The sequence below is a fragment of the Chlorocebus sabaeus genome, chromosome 21, assembly GCF_047675955.1.
Source record: "Chlorocebus sabaeus isolate Y175 chromosome 21, mChlSab1.0.hap1, whole genome shotgun sequence".
NCBI classification, from domain to species: Eukaryota; Metazoa; Chordata; class Mammalia; order Primates; family Cercopithecidae; genus Chlorocebus; species Chlorocebus sabaeus.
Window position 1 is genome coordinate 76,448,066 of NC_132924.1, and position 19,718 is coordinate 76,467,783.

General features: G+C 40.7%; 1 protein-coding gene across 5 annotated transcripts in view; it reads right to left on the reverse strand.

Annotated features, from left to right (window-relative positions):
- Positions 1–267: 267 nt before the first annotated feature.
- Positions 268–19,718, reverse strand: part of SLC26A5 (solute carrier family 26 member 5) — a 70,967-nt gene continuing 51,516 nt past the window's right edge. Inside the window, exons 11-19 of one of the 5 annotated variants that reach the window (XM_007982475.3) lie at positions 18,289–18,366; positions 17,193–17,288; positions 16,873–16,979; positions 9,488–9,557; positions 8,244–8,336; positions 7,474–7,581; positions 6,622–6,822; positions 5,813–5,867; positions 268–3,633 (exon numbers count right to left, since the gene is read on the reverse strand). In XM_007982475.3, the coding sequence (XP_007980666.1) occupies positions 3,440–3,633; positions 5,813–5,867; positions 6,622–6,822; positions 7,474–7,581; positions 8,244–8,336; positions 9,488–9,557; positions 16,873–16,979; positions 17,193–17,288; positions 18,289–18,366 (1,002 nt within the window). In that variant the 3' untranslated portion in view covers positions 268–3,439. Of the gene's footprint in view, positions 3,634–5,812; positions 5,868–6,621; positions 6,823–7,473; positions 7,582–8,243; positions 8,337–9,487; positions 9,558–16,868; positions 16,980–17,192; positions 17,289–18,288; positions 18,367–19,718 lie in introns of those variants that run through there. The other 4 variants (XM_007982476.3, XR_012090396.1, XM_073009219.1 and 1 more) reach the window with 4 other exon arrangements.

Here is a 19,718-nt window from a genome sequence, read left to right on the forward strand (position 1 = left end):
AACCTGAATTTGAATCAGGGTAGAAAAACATAGAAGATACAGTAGCAGCTATTAAGGCCCAGAAAGAACAGGTGGGCTTATACATTATTTCCTTGAAAGGCAGAGACAAGCCTGTAAGACAAAAAAGGTCAGGAAATTTTCACTGTATGAAATAATTCTAAGTAAAACATTCTGACATATTTACATACGGATGAAACGTATTTTGAAATGCACTCGTTCTCAGATGCTAAGCAAAATGATAAAACAAAAATACATTTCCTTCCTTAAGACTTGGTGCTTTTAATATACATAACAATTGTATTCAAAACAGTTTAAAAGTTTAACAGTAAAGCTAAATACAAATGTGTAACAGACAAATACCTTTTTTTGTACACTACTTTGTTGTTGTTTTTTTTTTGAGATGGAGTCTCGCTCTTGTTGCTCAGGCTGGAGTGCAGTGGCACGATCTCTGCTCACTGCAAGCTCCACCTCCTGGGTTCATGCCTTTCTCCCGCCTCAGTCTCTCGAGTAGCTGGGACTACAGGCACCCACCACCACGCCCGGCTAATTTTTTTGTATTTTTAGTAGAGATGGGGTTTCACCGTGTTAGTCAGGATGGTCTCGATCTCCTGACCTCATGATCCGCCCGCCTCAGCCTCCCAAAGTGCTGGATTACAGGTGTGAGCCACCACGCCCAGCCTGTACACTACTTTCAATCTATCAAGCACGGTATCTGCTGGTGCTAAAGAATGTGCAATGAATTTTTTTTTTTTTTTTTTTTTGAGACGGAGCCTGGATCTGACACCCAGGCTGGAGTGCAGTGGCGTGATCTCAGCTCACTGCAACCTCCGCCTCCCGGGTTCAAGCCATTCTCCTGCCTCAGCCTTCCGAGTAGCTGGGACTACAGGTGTGCACCACCATGCCCAGCTCACTTTTGTATTTTTTAATAGAGACAGGGTTTCACTATGATGGCCAGGCTGGTCTCAAACTCCTGACCTCGTGATCTGCCCGCCTCGACCTCCCAAAGTATTGGGATTACAGGCGTGAGCCACTGCGCCCGGCCAAAGTATTTTAACATAGTTTAAAATCCTTAAATTCTACTTAAATGGCTGAAATGATATAGGCTCTTTTATAAAAGTTTCTAGTGTAAGCTGAAGTTCTACAACTACATGCTCTTTCAGAAGGCAGTCTGTATCAGAATGCAGATGTATCTGATCTCATGTGATGATTGCAAAGGAAATAACTAAGCAAATCTAAATTCCACTCTAGAATTAGCTAAAGTTTTGATTAAAAGGAGGAGTTTATTTTGAATTAAATTAGTAAAGACAGTGAGAAACCTGATAGGAGTTAACATGAACACATACACAGGGTTTGGTTGCAAGTAGGCCATGCTAACAATTCCACTGGGATCTGACTCCTTTCTCCTGGCAGTATCTTATTCATGAAAACTATAACAAGATGTCAATAAGACAACATATTAAAGAAAAAACAAACTCACTATCAGCAGGAACTCTTAGCAGAGGAGGCTTTAGACAGGTTGGCTAATACCTATGCTTTGATTTATAGTGAGCTGATAGTTACAAACAACTGAAAGTGACAAATTGGTTTAAAGGTATCCTCCTCCAACCTTTGACATTCCATGTTTCTGTGGAATGAGTATGATGAGCATTATGCTTATTCCTAGGCTGAACATTGAGTTTGATGTGTAATGAACTGATAGTTGTTATGAACTTCTAAGGAAGATTTAAGTTACATCTGGGGGTTAGTTTTCTTAAAAACATGGTCTTTAATGCTACTTCATGATTAGCAACAATAACAAAGCTTTTAAGGACTTATACTGGCCACAGTTGTGACACTTTGAGCATCAAAAAGAACATAATGGATTGAAACCCATTAAAACTTTCAAAATTCACAAGACCACCATCACACCAGAAAAGGGAAATCTAAAAAAACCCCGCTAATTTGTCACCATCTAATAAACCAGTTATTTACTTTGAAGTTCATAATTAAATGAAAATAATAAAGCATTCAACCTGCCCTGCTAGTAGAACTACAGGTGGGTAAGGATGACCAATAGCTCAAGTGGAGAAGGGAAAGCTATAGTTCACATAGAACAATCAACTAATAAACGCAGAAGAAATGAAAGAACTAGACAACCTACTCACAAACCTTAATAAAGTTAATGATTTAGCAGAGAATTACCACCCAATGTTAAAACTCCTGGTAAACGGCTAGTGGGGGACTGGACATTCATTCAATGCCAAAGGAATACCACACAGATAAGTCTGTAGTCACAAAGGGGAAAATCTAACTGGAGGATCAGACTCATGCTGATCCACTCATCTAGCTTAGATCACTAGATTAGTTAATGGTACATCAATTAGATATTACGTGTTTTCTGAAGTGTTGCGATATGAAGCATGTATCTTATCTATGATATAATCTAGCACAAAATGCTCTAATTTGAATCTATAAAGGCTTTAGATATAACTTTCAGATTGCAGGTAGTAAAGGCAATATAAAAATAAGTTAAACAACACCATGAAAAAGCAACTAGGCAAATTCACAAGACAGGATTCTACAGGACAGCTGCCCCAGTCTCTTTAACAAATCAATGTCATAGAAAAGGAACTGTGCTAGATTAAAATAGACGTAAGGGACTTTAAAGGACATGACCAGTTGCAATGTAAGGTCATAGAATGAATATCAGTTTGCACAAACCAACTGCAAATTTGGGGACAATTGGGGAAATTTAAATATGGTCTAAGGCAAAAAAATGTGCTGGAATGAGAAAGTGGAGATTGTTGATTAAAGAAAAATCAGTTATAAAACACTATAGATGTGGTCTTACTTTGGTTAAAAATGTAAATGTATATGCATGGAAAAAGATCTGGAAGGACATTAAGATGTTAACAGTGGTAATCTCTGGTGGAAATATAATGTTTTATCTTCTTATTTTTGCTTGTCTATTTTTTCAAAAATGTCCTCAATGCATTTATATTGCTTCTATAATAAATAAAAGGTTATTTTAAAACAAGAACTTCTAGAAAATTGCAGTTTCTTTCTTCTGTTACGTAACTAATTATAGACAGTCTGTAGACCAACAAGTACAAAAACAAAGAACCACTAATTATCTGGCGACAGCATATCCTATTCATAGGTAAAAAGTACTTAACTGAAATAAATTTTTCAGTGCTTAGCTTACAAAGATAATAATAAAATGTAGCAGAAATGCCTCTCCATAATAAATGCAGGCAACAGGCCAATTTATCTTTGAAATATTCAATTAAAAAAACACAAGTACGATACATATTGCTAGGCGTCATTCACCCTCCAAATCAAGCCTCGACTACTAGTATTTACCCTCAGGAAAAAAAAAATCTAGTGTCTAGTATTTAAAACGTGTAAATCATGAACTTCACAAGAGGCTTATAACCCCATCCTAGGGTGAGGTCCTCATCTATGCCTCAGGAGTGGCAGGAGTGGCATTGGGCTCCAAGTCCTCCTGGGGAGGGGCAGCCGAGGCTTCCTGTTCAGCAAGTGCCTCTCTACGTTGGCTGCCTAAAACCGCATCATGAATGCTGTGGAACAGCAGCTCCCATAGGGCAGGATTTTCAAAAAATCTATTCCGAGTGAGGTCATTCACAACTTGTGCTATTAAAAGAAGAAAAGAAAATTAGTCCACACTCTGGGTATCAGTCTTCAACAATTAAAAAAAGGTAACACTTCCATATAGTGCTTTTTTTTTTTTTTTTTGAGACAGAGTCTCACTCTGTCACCCAGGCTGGAGTGCAGTGGCGTAATCTCAGCTCACTGCAACCTCCACCTCCTGGGTTCAAGCACATATAGTTTAAATATTAAAATGCTATAGGAAAAGTTTCACCCCAATTCCTGTCTCCACCCATCATACCCGCAATCCCAGGAAACTACTTTCTTGTGTATTCTTCCAGGATTTCTCTATGTAAATATAAATAAATGCGTATTATTATTTCTCACTTTTCTTATCCCCAAAACAGCATATTTTATATATTTGGGGATAAGAAAAATGGGAAATATATATATACACACATACACACATATAAATATAAACATATATAAATATACACATACATACACACACATATATATACACACACACACACATATATAAAAAGCTGTTTTGGGGATAAGAAAAGTGGGAAATATAAATATATATTAATGTTATAAATATAACATATATATCTAATTCTGAACCCTTTTTGCTTAATTTTTTACCACTACATCATATTCTATTGTATAGTTGTACCCAGTTTATTTAACTAGTCCCTTTTGTTTGGTACTTGAGTTTTTTCTTTTGTTTTATAACAATGCTGTGATGATCAACAACATACATGTGTCACTTTGAACATATGCAGCATGTTGCTGGATTTTCTGTGTTGAAAGGTAAATGCACTTATAATTTTGAAAGCTAATATCAGTCTGCCCTCCATAGGGGCTGTTGCATTTTGTGCTACCATCAGTAAAGTCTGAGAAAGCCCGTTTTCCCACCATATGCCTATGGAACATGTTGTCATTTATTTTTGATTTTTGGTAATCTTACAGGCGAAAACTGGCATCTTTATGCAGATTTCATTTTCAAGCACTTTTTCTATTATTAATTTTTTTTTCTTTTAAATAAAGATGGATTCTCACTATGTTGCTCAGGCTGGTCTTGAACTCCTAGGCTCAAGTGATCCTCCTACCTTGGCCTCCCAAAGTGTTGGGATTATAGGCGTGACCACCACACCCAGCCTCAGGCACTGTTTTTTTTTTTTTCCTTTTTATGAGACAGCGTCTTACTCCTCACCCAGGCTGGAGGGCAGTGACGTGATCTCAGCTCACTGCAACCTCCACCTCCCAGGTTCAAGTGATTCTCCTGCCTCAGTCTTCCAAGTAGCTGGGACTAAAGGCATGTGCCACCAAGCTGGACTAATCTTTTGTATTTTTAGTAGAGACGGGGTTTCACCGTATTAGCCAGGATGGTCTCGATCTTCTGACCTCAGGTGATCCACCCACCTCAGCCTCCCAAAGTGCCGGGATTACAGGTGTGAGCCACCATGCCTGGCTCCTTTTTTAAAAATTCTTTTTCTTTCTTTTTTTTTGGAAACAAGTTCTCATTCCTTTGCCCAGGCTGGAGTGTAGTGGCGTGATGTTGGCTCACTGCAACTTCTGCCTCCCAGACTCAAGACACCCTCCCACCTCAGCCTCCCGAGTAGCTGGGAGTACAGGCATGCACCACCATGTCTGGCTAATTTTTGTATTTTTAGTAGATGGGGTTTCGCCATGTTGCCTAGGCTGGTCTTGAACTCCTAGGCTCAGGCAATCTACCTGCCTTGGCCTCCCAAAATGCTGGTATTACAGGTGTGAGCCACCACACCCAGCCTCAAGCACTGTTTTAACCAAAATGTAATATAAAACAAAAATAGCAGGCAAAGTATTCCCAAACCATTGGACAGAGAAACAAGCAACCTGAATGATTATATGTAACTGTTTATGGCAGTCATTAGATAATTGTTACTGTAGTAATGTATATATTATAATTACTATATTTATAGCAGCCATTAATATTATAATAAACGATGGCTTCTTGGCTCCTTTCCTCCAACTCCAGTTCAGGAGGGTTTTCACGAGTAACTTGTAATATGAATGCCTCCATGTGGCTAATTTCAAAGCTGGCTTTAGAGTGATTTTTCAGAGGAATAATTTTCATTTTTATAAAATAATTAAAATTCAGGACATTTCCAAGTGCAATTGTTTAAATAAGAGAAACAAAACTGAAATATTAAGCTTCACCCCATCTTAGAGGTATACTCACCACTGCATCCTGCTAAGTATACATATATACCAACGTCTCCATATTCTTTTACAATCTGTAATAATGTTGAAATAAAGTTTAGTTTCTCTTTACTCTGTGCCAGATGAAAGTCTCTTTTTACCATTGTTTTTCAGTGATAGAAGACACTCTCATTCATTCACTTGAGCTGCTTTGCCTCAATAATGATGTATTTTGAGCTAATCAATTAAAAATAATTCTGTATTTCTTTTGCTTTTTATGTGGACAGTGATAATAAGGGGTAGCAAAAATAATGTTAAATTTTACTTAAGTATAATAAAACTATTATATTAACTTAAAAATATTATAATTTTAAAATTATAAACAATTTTTTTTAAGAGACAAAATCTCACTATTTTACTCATGCTGGTCTTGAACTCCTGAGCTCAGCAATCCTCCTGCTTCAGCCTCCTGAGTAGCCCAGCATATTACAGCAATGTTTTCTAAAACAAATCTTCTTGTAGCAATAGATATTAAAATATTTACAGATGATGTTATGACTGGGATGTGTTTCAAAATAAAAGAAGAGAAAGTGGATATCAGCTATAAAGGAAACCAGATTGACCATAAGTTGATAATTGTTGAAGCTGAGTGATAGTTCATGGGGATTGAATATACTAAAATCTTTACTTCTATATATTTTTGAAATTTTCCATAATCAAAAGGTGATAAACGGCAACAGAAGAGAATTTCAAGAGTTGAGAAGAAAGCCTAGTCCACCTCCCTGATTTTGCTGATAGTATGACATTGGACATAGAGGTGTTAAATGACTCGTTCAAGAGGATGCTTACCCCTGCCAGAGTTTTCACTCCAACAGAATCAATAAAATTGACTTGAGTGAAATCCAAAATGACAGTGTGGATGTTATCCCCTGGGGGCATAAATCTTTGCATTTCCTCAGGAAATGTGCTTTTGATCACTATTGGGGGATATTTTACTTCACCATCCTCTTCTTCCGGCTTGGTAGCATCTTCTCCATCTACTTCTGCATCCTGTGTCAAAAATTAAACCAAATCAGAATTCCATGAACAACTCACATTTCTGGTTGTGAGAAAGATTTATAATGGAAAATCCACCCTTGTATTCTTAAGCTACTGACTCTACCAGACCCCTTGTAAAATATTTGTCATATTCCAGTCTTGTAACTGAACAAAAAAAGGATGTATGTATAACTTTCCATTTTAACTCAATTTATTTTCTCTTTTTCCTTCTCCTCCTCTTTTTTTTCCTGTCCAACAAAATCCACTCTCCTCAGTTATCTATCCATTTGCCGTTAACTTCTAAAATAGTTCCATTAACTTTAGTTCGACGGGTCACACATTAGCATGCCTGAACAGCAAAAGCCAGCCTTTGAGCTTTTTAAACTATCAGCTGAATCAATCTACGACAAAGTGCTAATGGTAAAATCTGTTAAGGTACTGCCTAATTTTTATTTTTTCAAATGATGTTTTCCTTACTTTTTTCAGAAACATCCTCATAACTGACCTTATCAGTTGTCTATAAAATATAGAGGATACTTAGGTGGTTTCTAAACCTTCCTCTTTTAGTAACTTCGTACTGTGTTTAAACTTCAGTCATGAGTAAAGACGGAGGGCACTGAAGAACAAGACAGAAGGGAACATTTCAATGAAAAGACCACTCACTGCTTTGACAACAGTGGCGTTGGCCATATTTGCATTTCCGACTTCCTTAGCATACTTCCGCATGGCCTTTCTCCTTGCTCCCATGATGACTGCTGGGTTCACTCCAGTCTTTACAGAAGAGCAACATAAGCAAAATCACTTCATGGTGCTCAGAGACCCACCCCAATGCCACTCCCTTTCAAATCTCCCCATTTAACTGCTTTCTGTGTCAGGTTATCACCCCAACCCTTGCACTGCTTTTCCCTCAGAGGCATTAGTAGCCTTTCTTATTCTCAGTCTTTATTCAAGACAACCAGAAGCTAAAGTATTAAAGATAATTTTTAGAGCAGTCTTTATCAGGCTCAGATCTGTCAGGTTGTTATATTTAAGACACTCTGTGGGTTGATAGGGAGGTTTTCCTATATACTGGGTGGTGTAGGGTTGAGTTCTAAATATGACCATAGGAATCTATATGATCCCAAGAGCAAGAAACCTAAACTTATTTTCTCACTTTTTCTTAAATTTTTTTGGAAAGTTATATATATATATGATAAGAGAGAATGAACAATGGTGATGGCTGCACAATGTTTATGTACTTAATGCCACCCACTGGACTGTATATTTTGAAAATGCTTAAAATAGTGTATTTTATGTTATGTATCTTTTACTACAATAAAAGGGAGAAACAAAGTGAAAATGAAATAGTATACACAAGGGTATTCTAGTGATCCTTATATCCCTGTCAACCCACAAATCCCATCCTCAGAAATAATCAATTTCTCATGACTCACCTTTCGTTTTAATGCATTGCTATACAAGTCACTATTTGCATAGTAAATTGGTGCATTTATTTGAAATATTTTTATTCCAGGAATTTCTTTCACCTGAAGAGTAAAATATTGCTGAATTTAACACATGGAAATATTTCAGAATGAAAACTGCATAGCCTCCCCACTCCAAATAGAAAATGAATGCAGAAGTTGCTAAGGTCTCCTTTTCAGGGCTTAGCTAAAATAGTGTCACTCTAGCACACACACACACACACACACACACAAAGATAAAAAAAGAAAAAAAAAGTCACTCTTATCTACTCATGCTCGGAACAGAACTGACAGAGAGCTTTTAAACATGCACATCTTTCCATTTGTTTTAAAAGTCAGTCTTTGTTTTATTTTTACCATTAAACACAAAGAAGAAACTGAAAAATACTCAAAAACAGAAAAGAAAATGGATAGGAGATGGAAGGCTGCTGCCCAGACTGTGAGAGGCAGGCAAATAAAGTGAACAGAGGTTTACACTGGTTTGATTCACAGACACAGGAAGGATCCTAATGGACACAAGTGAAACTGAGTAAACATTTTATCAAGAACCCTCGTGGAACTCTGGGAGGCAGGCTGGAAACAAGTAATCCTGCATATAATTCTTTGGATCGAGGAAAAAAATAGCAATTCTAACACCTTTACCTTAGAGTGAATTTTGTTTCCTCATTTTCTACTACCTTAGCGTGAGTCTGATAATTTCTTCCCAAGCATAAGACAAGACAGACAGACAAAACTAGTTTTAAAAGACTTTGTAAAAATCTTTGAGATTCCACAGAAGAAAAGAACATTCAAAATCAAGGAAATCTGAAGCCATAATTGTAACCATTAAAATGAAGTGGGAGAATTCCACAGCCCCACCACCTACATTTTACATGGTTAAAATTATTTTACCATTGGTTTACATTCATCAGAAGAAAACCATACACACACAAACCATCCTTTCAGTTTCAATACTGTATAAATATATACTTTAATTTCCACAATATACACTTATTCCCATTAAAAAATGAGGAAAAATAAATATTGGAAATTGAGTAGTTAATGCATAGTATAAATTATAAAATTGAATCCATACAGTAGATCAAAGCTCAGACTTTTCACTTTGACCACTATGTCTCCCACCTTACCCCTACTTTTTGTCCTGGGTAAAAATAGTACTTAGCCAAGCACATCACATGCTTACAACCTTTTTAAATGATAGAAAAAGGTCCTACCTCCTCATATGCGTCTATATCAATATACACATCAGTTTCAGGAAGCTGTCCAAGGACTTTGTAGCTCGGACTGAAGACAGAGAGTGTTAAATACCATTGTGTTGAGGCACAGCGTGTGATTTCAACAGGAGGTTGTGTATGTTTACGTCAGGTTGGGGTTTGCTAGTGCATTTGGGAATGCTTGATCCTTACATATTACGTCCCCAGTGCCATTCCAAGCCTAACACACCCCACACACATCACACCACATACACATCACATGCCACACACACACATACATACCACACATGATACGCACACACCATGTACATCTCATACTACACATATGCATCCCAATACCTACCTCACACACCACACACATACACAATACACACACTTACAATGCATACATACCACACACATATATACACACAATAAACACATACCACACATACAGAATACACAATTACATGATATACCACACATATACATACACACATGCATACATACCACATGTATAATACACAATACCCCCACATACATACACACACATACAATGTACACACACCATACATACACACCTCATATCACACACAATATACACACAATATATTACACATATACACGTCATACACACCACAGATATACTACACAATGCACACACCCCACATGCATACACACCATGCACATACATACCACACATGTGCAATACACACATACCACATACACCTCATACCACACACATGCTCCCACACACATACACAATACACACACAATGTATACACACCCCACATACCATACACAATACACACATCTATATATAATGCATGTACACCACACACATACATACACACAATGCATACACACCCCACACACATGCACAATACAAATACTTACACATAATGCATACACACCACAAAGACACACAATACACACACACCAGACATACACAATATACACAATCACACCATATACCATGCATACACATCCACATATGCATACAAAACACACACATACTACATGGCACACACAATACCATACACAATACACACATACTATATACCTCACACCACACACACCCCTACATACATATACACACACATATGCATACACACCACACATGCAATATATAATACACACACCACACACATACATGTGTACACACCACACACATGCACACACTACACAGACAATACACATACATGCACACACATGCATACATACCAGCCACACTACATTCCACACAATACCATACACAATACACACACCATATACCCCTCATACCACACACGCCCCCCCACATACATACACACATACACACCTGCATATACAACCTTCATCCCACATACATACACACACACACCTGCACATACAACCTTCATGCGAGACACAATACACACCACACACATGCATACACACACACAATACACATACATACACATCACGCACTTATACACGTATCACATACACCTCACATATAACATCACACACACACATCACGTATACCTCACACCACATACACAATGCGTATCACACACCCTATACCTCCCCTCCCTGCAACACCATACCACAAATACGATCTGGTCAGGACAAAAGACTCAGGCATTTAGAGGTGGAGGCAACACTGAATTTCGCAGAGTTCAAGTTATGCCAGGGATATATGTAACACAAGTTCTCCTCATGCCACTCAGTAGACAGAACCGTCTTTCTGCTCTAACTCTAAAGTAGGAGAGGGAATTTTTGTTTGTTATTAGCAAGAATCACTGACTCATGGTAGGGGAGTAGTCAATTGAGGGTGTGGGGAGAAAATGAAAATCTCAAATTAGCATAGAAGTTTTCTTAATTTAGTCTGAATGGATTTTAAATATTATTTTTTGAGAGTCCTAATTTCTTTTCTTTTCTTTTCTTTTTTTTTTTTTTGAGGCAGAGTCTTATTCTGTTGCCCAGACTGGAGTGCATTGGTGCAATCTTGGCTCACTGCAACCTCTGCCTCCCGGGTTCAAGCAATTCTCCTGACTCAGCCTCCCAAGTAGTTGGGATTACAGGTATGCGCCACCACGCCCAGCTAATTTTTGTATTTTTAATAGAGACGGGGTTTCATCATGTTGGCCAGGCTGGTCTCGAACTCCTGACTTCAAGTCATCTACCCACCTCGGCCTCCCAAAGTGTCAGGATTACAGACAGGCATGAGCCACTGTGCCCGCCTCTAATTCCTAACTCTTTGTAGGACCATCTGGCTCAAATTAGACACTGTAATAACGACCGATACATCTTGAACACCTGTTATTCTATCCTTTGAACAATGCTACTGGGCACTATTAATAATTAATATTATAATAATAGTTAACATTATTAACAATCCTGCCATCATGTAAATGAGCAATTGAGGCTCAGTGGGGTTAGGTGAGTTGTTCAAGGTGAGAAAGCTTGGCAGAGCCAGAATATGGCTCAAGGTCTTTGATTTCACATTCCACAGTTTTGCTACTATGTCCTGGTGCTTCTTAGCATGAATGTCAAAGTACTTTGTAAATTAGAATATACCACACAGGTGTTAGCTGTTTTGCTGTATAGATTCCCTCCATAAGCATTCAGAGAACACAAATGATGTGCCTGGTACTAGACTCCAGGAACATCACTTTTACAGACAAGACGCTCACAGTCTAGTGATACCTGTGGACAAATATGGTTCTGAGGACTGATACTGTAGATAAGGAGCCAAGGCTCTCAGCTGAGTTTGCGATTATGAGAAAACCTCTAAGAGACTCAAAGTGCCGTCCATGTGTTGCAATCCAGTGCCGCAGGGGAGGCAGAGCAGGGGATAGGCACATGGATCACAAGTACACAACTAGCTGAGATGGACACATGCAAGGTGCTGGGGAAGGATCAGAGCATTGCTGTGGGTACCCAGGGGAAGTTGAGGTCCCTGACTGGGCCTCAAAGGATGAGGATTTCAAATGTAGAAGATGAACAGGCCTTCCTGATGATCTGCAGTGCCCTGGCACACCATTTCTGCAATACTATTGCTTCCAGTGAAGGCCAAGTCCTCACTACTTCCCTAATGACACCAAGAGCAAGAAAGTCTCTTTTAATGAAATCCCATAGGGTTTTATTTGGCATTTCTTATGCTTATCACACTGTACCTTGCTTACACCTGTTGAGGCACTTATAACTGTGTATTCTAAGTCTTTAAAAATTTACTTTTGTTTTATTATTTGCTTATTTCTTTTTTAGAGATGGGATCTTGTTCTGTGGCCCACGCTGGAATGCAGTGGCCTGATCATGGCTCACTGTAGCCTTGAACTCCTAGGCTCCAGTGATCCTTGTGCCTCAGCCTCCTGAGTGGCTGGGACTATAGGTGTGCACCGCTATACCTCGCAAATTAAAAAAAAAAAAAATTTGTAGGTTGGGTGCAAAGTCTGACACCTGTAATCCCAGCACTTTGGGAGGCTGAGGTGGGAGGAACACTTGAACCCAGGAGTTCAAGACCAGCCTCAGCATGATGGTGAGACCCCCATCTCTACAAAAAATTTAAAAATTAGCCAGGTGTGATGGTGTGTGCCCATCATGGGAGGCTGAGATGGGAGGATCCCTTGAGCCCAGGAATTCAAGGTGGCAGTGAGCTGTGACCCTGCGACTGCACTGCAGCCCATGTGGCAAAGTAAAACTCTGTCTCTAAAAATAATAACATAAAAAATAATTTTTTTTTTGGTAGAGGCAGGGTCTCATTATGTTGTCCAGGCGGGTCTCAAACTCCTGGCCTCAAGCAATCCTCCTGCCTTGGCCTCCCAAATTGCTGGGATTAGGGGCATGAGATGAGCCACTGTGTTTGGCCTATATTCTAATTTTTTGAAGATGGATTATGAAATGCTGATTGAGGCCAGGAGCGGTGGTTCACGCCTCTAATCCCAGCACTTTGGGAGGCTGAGGCAGGTGGATCACGAGGTCAGGAGTTCAAGACCAGCCTGGCCAAGATGGTGGAACCCCATCTCTACAAAAATTACAAAAAATTAGCTGGGCATGGTGACAGGTGCCTGTAATCCCAGCTACTCAAGAGGATGAGGCAGAGGCAGAGGCAGAGAACTGCTTGAACCCGGGAGGCGGAGGTTGCAGTGAGCTGACATCACACCACTGCACTCCAGCCTGGGCGACAGAGCATGATTTTGTCTTAAAAAAAAAAAGTGCTGATTGAGTCAGCTTCTGGATTTGTAAAAACTCACATCTGAGTCATTGCCTCACCACGTACTGTGATCTTGGGCAAGTTACCCAATCATTCTAGACTTCAGCGTCCACATCTGTGGAACAGGGTTGCTAATTGTCATTGGGTTATAAGATTATATGAAACGACATAAAGCATTGATCTTTGCACAGAGCCACGCACATAAGTAATTATAATAATTTGTGCCATCCTTACTTCATTGTCCTTATTAACACCATCATCGTGGTAACGTGTTTGTCATCCTTAGGACAATGCAACCTTTGAGGGGAAGGACCATGTCTTATATACTGCACTGTCCCTACAGTCTAGCATCCCCCTGGGAATATAATAGGCCTCAACAAGTATCTATTTAGTGAAATTATAATTTTTTAAATTTTATAATGCTAACCAAATTGTGAGCTTTGGGGGGCAGAAGCTGAACCTCTGTCACATTTACAACACTTGCAAGTGCCCGAGTTCAGGAACTATCTGCAGAACGATGTGATTTGTCTCTCTTTTTGTTGTTGTTGTTGTTGTTGTTGTTGAGGCAGACTCTCGCTCTGTCGCCCAGGCTGGAGTGCAGTGGCACAATCTCGGCTCACTGCAAGCTCCGCCTCCTTGGTTCACACCATTCTCCCGCCTCAGCCTCCCCAGTACACCTTCCACTGCACCCTCTGCCCCCCAGGCTCAAGTGATCCTTCCACCTCAGCCCTCCAAGTAGCTGGGACCACAGTGTGCACTACCATGCCCGGTTAATATTTTGTACTTTTGGTATGGATGGGGTTTTACCAGGTTGCCCAAACTGGAGTTTTTTTTAGTTTTTTTTGAGATGGGCTCTTACTCTTTCATCCAGGCTGGAGTGTAGAGGTGTGATCTTGGCTCACTGCAACCTCAGTCTCTCAGGTTTAAGCTATTCTCCTGCCTCAGCCTCCTCAATATCTTGGATTACAGGTGTGCGCCAACACACCTAGCTGTTTTTTTTGTATTTTTAGTAGAGACGGGGTTTCACCATGTTGGACAGGCTGGTTTTGAACACCTGACTTCAAATGATCCACCTGCCTCAGTCTCCCAAAGAGCCTGGATTACAGGTGTGAGCCACTGTGCCCAGCCCAAACTGCAGCGCCCTCTACCATGCCTGGCTGACTTTTGTAATTTTAGTGGAGATGAGGGTTCACCATGTTGCCCAAGCTGGTCTCGAACTCCTGACCTCAACTGATCTGCCTGCCTCAGCCTCCCAAAGTCCTGGGCTTACAGGAGTGAGACACCACACTTGGCCAAAAGTTACAGATATTTTAAAACCAGAATGTTCACCAAAGTTCTGAGATAAAGAACTCTTATATGTACTAATAATGCTCTTTATAAAAATGGGAAACACTTCTTTTAGATAAATAAGGGCAACAGTATTGGAACTTGTTATTAAAAGTAGTTAAATTCTTATCTTGAGTTTAGAATCCCACATATTCTTAACATTTTTCTGCTATGTCATTTGTGATGATGAAAGAGCTCATTTCCCACCCTTGAGGGTAGGGAGCATCCTGACATCCTGCAGATAAGGGGTCAACATCCTCATAAAGTGCCCTTTCAACACACCGCAGTCACAACTTGAAGATTTCATGTGATTTGCAACCACAGGCAAAACACACTAGCTTCATTTTCATTTCCCTGTGTGAAAGCGGGAAGGGCACTGGCATTGGGAGAGTGCGTGGCACTTCTCAGGCACTGTGCTGGCTGTTTGTAGGCCTTGTCATTTAAACCTTATTGTAACTATATGAGGTAGAAAGTATTAGTCCCATTTTATAGATGCAGAAACAGGCTCTGAGAGGTATGCAAAATCACAGAGCTTACAGAGGTGCTGCCAGGACCTGACTAAAGTCCAGGCTATTTCTATTTTATTTTTAAACTTTTTTTGAGATGGAGTTTTGTTCTTGTTGCCCAGGATGGAGTGCAATGGCATGAACTCGACTCACTGCAACCTCCGCCTTCCAGATTCAAGCGATTCTCCTGCCTTAGCCTCCTGAGTAGCTGAGATTACAGGTGCATGCCACCACACTCAGCTAATTTTTTGTATTTTTAGTAAAGATGGGGTTTCACCATGTTGGCCAGGCTGGTCTCGAACTGCTGGCCTCATGATCTGCCCACCTCAGCCTCCCAAAGTGCTGGGATTCAAGGCAAAAGCCACTGCACCTGGCCAGTCCAGGCTATTTCTATGACAATGTTTCCTTTTCACCTTTAAGGGGATTTATCATAAAAAGTTTTTGTTTTTGTTTTTGTTTTTTTGATAGAGACAGAGTTTTGCTATATTGCCCAGGCTGGTCTTGGCCTCAAGTGATCCTCCCACCTCCGACTTCCAAAGTGCTGGAATTGGGATTACAGGTGTGAGCCACCATGCCCAGCCCATAAATGTATATATATACTTTTTTTAGATGGAGTCTTGCTCTGTTGCCCAGGCTGGAGTACAGTGTCTCAATCTCGGCTCACTGCAACCTCCACCTCCTGGGTTCAAGCAATTCTCCTGCCTCAGCCTCCCAAGTAGCTGGGATTTCAGGTGCACGCCATCACACCTGGCTAATTTTTTAAATATTTTTAGTGGAGACGGGGTTTCACCATGTTTGTCAGGCTGGTTTTGAACTCCTGACCTCAAGTGTTCTGCCTGCCTTGGCCTCCGAAAGTGCTGGGATTACAGGCGTGAGCCACTGTGCCCAACCATATTTTTTCAAAAGTTATTTTATACTTTCCCTAGTGGGCTCAGCTTCCTACTAGGGAGAAGAGATAACAGGGATAGTGGTTCAGGGTGGAGGAAAGGACAATGGAAGGACTGCAAATGATAACTTGGTGTCAGAGTTTGCTTCATGTCATTGAAACCCATGTCAGTACCTGGTGCCAAAACAAACTACAAGAGGGTAAATAAACCTGCATAGCACTAGACCAGGAATGGCAGAAACAATGATGGAAATTGGGCTCTTTTAACATAATCATTGATGGGAGCATAAATTGTGACACCGTAGAGCACTTGACAAAATTATATGGAATTTTTTAATTGGCATTTTGTTCATTTAGTCAACAGGCTACATGAGTGTTACAACTCCCTCTCACACTAACTAGAAATCATCAAAGGGCTCTACTTTTACCAACTTAAACTTTGGTCTACACTCAAAGTCAACATTGTAATCTCTGCCGGGATACTCACACCCATTCAAATCTGGGCACTCACCTCTGTGTTCTGTAAATCACAGTCAGCAGAGCAATGATCACAGCGGTGATCAAACCATAGTCCAATCCCAAGAACAAGGAGGACACAAAAGTGGTAAGCCAGATGGTCTAAGCAAAAGACAGAAAGCTTGATGAAGAACCATGTTAAACATCCCACAAGAGGCAAACACGCAACTAACTGTGCACACACACGCTACTTTTACCTTGCCTAACTGGATACTGCACATAACAACTGCACTAACTTATCTTTCTCACATTTTTCTTAGCATAATCGTATTTGCTCTATGACATATTAACATAGCCATCACCTTTGTTACTTACCAGCTCTATTTTGCTGGTTCTCCAGAAAAAGGGGAGATCTGAGAACTGCATAAACATTCCCTTCAGGTTGACAATCACAATGGCGGATAGCACAGCCTGAAACAGAGCACATCCCCCATGCCTCTCCTCTTGTGTCCACAGAGCACCCTTTGCTGGTTCCTCACTGTCCTCCTGCTGTCCTCCCCATGTCTTCTCCCTACTCACTTCCTATATGGCACTGATGGTAGCTTTGAAGCCATGGACACCTGGATTTTCAGGACCTGGTTAGCTAAAAGGGGCCTTGGAAAATCAGTCTTTTTTTATTTTTGAGATGAAGTCTTGCTCTGTCACCCAGGCTGGAGTGCAGTAGTGCAATCTTGGCTCACTGCAACCTCTGCCTCCCAGGTTCAAACAATTCTCCTGCCTCAGCCTTCTGAGTAGAGTAGCTGAGACTACAAGCACATGCCACCACACTCAGTTAATTTTTGTATTTCTAGTAGAGACAGGGTTTCACCATATTGGCCAGGATGGTCTTGAACTCCTAACTGCAGGTGATCTGCCCGGCTTGGTCTCTCAAAATGCCAATTGCAGGTGTGAACCACCACACCCAGCCGGAAATCAGTCTGATATCCTAATAGCAAACCTGCATGGTGGCCAAGAGGTTCAGAATTAAACTTGGTATTCAAGGAATTATTTCACCTATGGTCTTTCTACATTATGATCGTCTCTACTCTATATGGTTTCTGATCTCTACTAGATTAAAGGTATCATCATGTAACTATCTTATGAGTATAGGCCATCTCAGATTTTTTAATGAAAGTATAAGGTCATAGAAGGTCAAAGAGAGAAGGGACGTTCAAGATCAGCCAGCCCAAACTCTGATGTTGCAGATAAGGAAACTGAGACTCAGAGGAGTTAAGATGGCTTTCCCCAGGTCCTGCAGGCAGCTGTCAGTAGGTTATAGAGCAGGATCTTGGTCCTAGCCTTGGCCCTTTCTCATGCCATCCTGTGAGGGTTACAGTAAATAACCCTAATATAGCCATAAAAACATAAACAAATAAAATAGCAAAATCTCTACACATGAAAAAAACTTCACCCAAGTCCACATTATACACACCTGGGGCAATGATTCAAAGAGGAATCCAGTTGCTAATATGACCAACAGAATCATTAATGAGGCCAAACAACCTGCAAGCTGAATGGGAGAAGACACATGGAAGGGGCTTTTAGGAGACTTGAATAAGAGGTAGGGCATAAGTCGGTTTTATTCTTTTGATAATTACTATGGGAAGATCAAGAAAATAAGCATTCAAATAAGTCAACTAAACCACTACATACCTATAGCTACATCCCACTCCCTCTCTGAAGTTTTGGTTCTTCTTAGGGCTTTTAAATGGAAGCTGAAATGCTGAAATACCCTAATTAAAATGCCCTTTCCGCAGGTGAGGAAAAGATGTCTGGTGTCAATCTGAGACCCACAAAGGCCACCAGAAGAGTTCAGATAAGTGTCTGCTGTCCAATATGGGAGCCGGTAGCCACATGTGGTCCTTTTTTTTTTTTTTTTTTTTTTTTGAGACAGAGTATCACTCTGTTGCCAGGATGGAGTGTAGTGGTGCAACCTCGGCTCACTGCAACCTCTGCCTCCCAGGTTCAAGTGATTCTCCTGTCTCAGCCTTCCGAGTAGCTGGGACTACAGGCGCCCACCATCATGCCCAGCTAATTTTTGTATTTTTAGTAGAGACAGGGTTTCACCATGTTGGCCAGGATGGTCTCGATCTCCTGACCTCGTGATCCGCCCGCCTATGCCTCCCAAAGTGCTGGGATTACATGTGTGAGCCACTGCACCCTGCCGGCCATTTACAGTTTTAAAAATTAAGTCAGGTCTTGGTCGAACTAACCACATTTCAAGTGCTCAAGAGCCACATGTTGCTAGTGGCTGCCATATTGGACAGTGCAGATATGGAACATTTCCATCACTGTGGAAAGTTCTACTGGATGGTGCTGGCATACTGCCCACACTCAGTCTCAGGCTTTCATGAACAACATCCCATGTCTGAACTTTGAGGTTTACTGGTAGCCGAGCGTTGCATAACTTTCCAATTTAACTGGAGAATATACCTCTTTCCTATAGATTCAGTTCCTTGTGATTCACTTCAACCAACCATGCCTTTCTCTGATTCACTATACAGCTCATTGGAGCGTGGATCTGCAGGCAGAGTAGCTTGTTTTTTTTTTTTGGGGGACGGAGTCTTGCTCTGTCACCCAGGCTGGAGTGCAGTGGCCGGATCTCAGCTCACTGCAAGCTCCGCCTCCTGGATTCAGGCCATTCTCCTGCCTCAGTGTCCCAAGTAGCTGGGACTACAGGCGCCCGCCACCTCGCCCGGCTAGTTTTTTTGTATTTTTTAGTAGAGACGCGGTTTCACCATGTTAGCCAGGATGGTCTCGATCTCCTGACCTCATGATCTGCCCGTCTCGGCCTCCCAAAGTGCTGGGATTACAGGCTTGAGGCTTGAGCCACCGTGCCCGGCCGGCAGAGTAGCTTTGTTT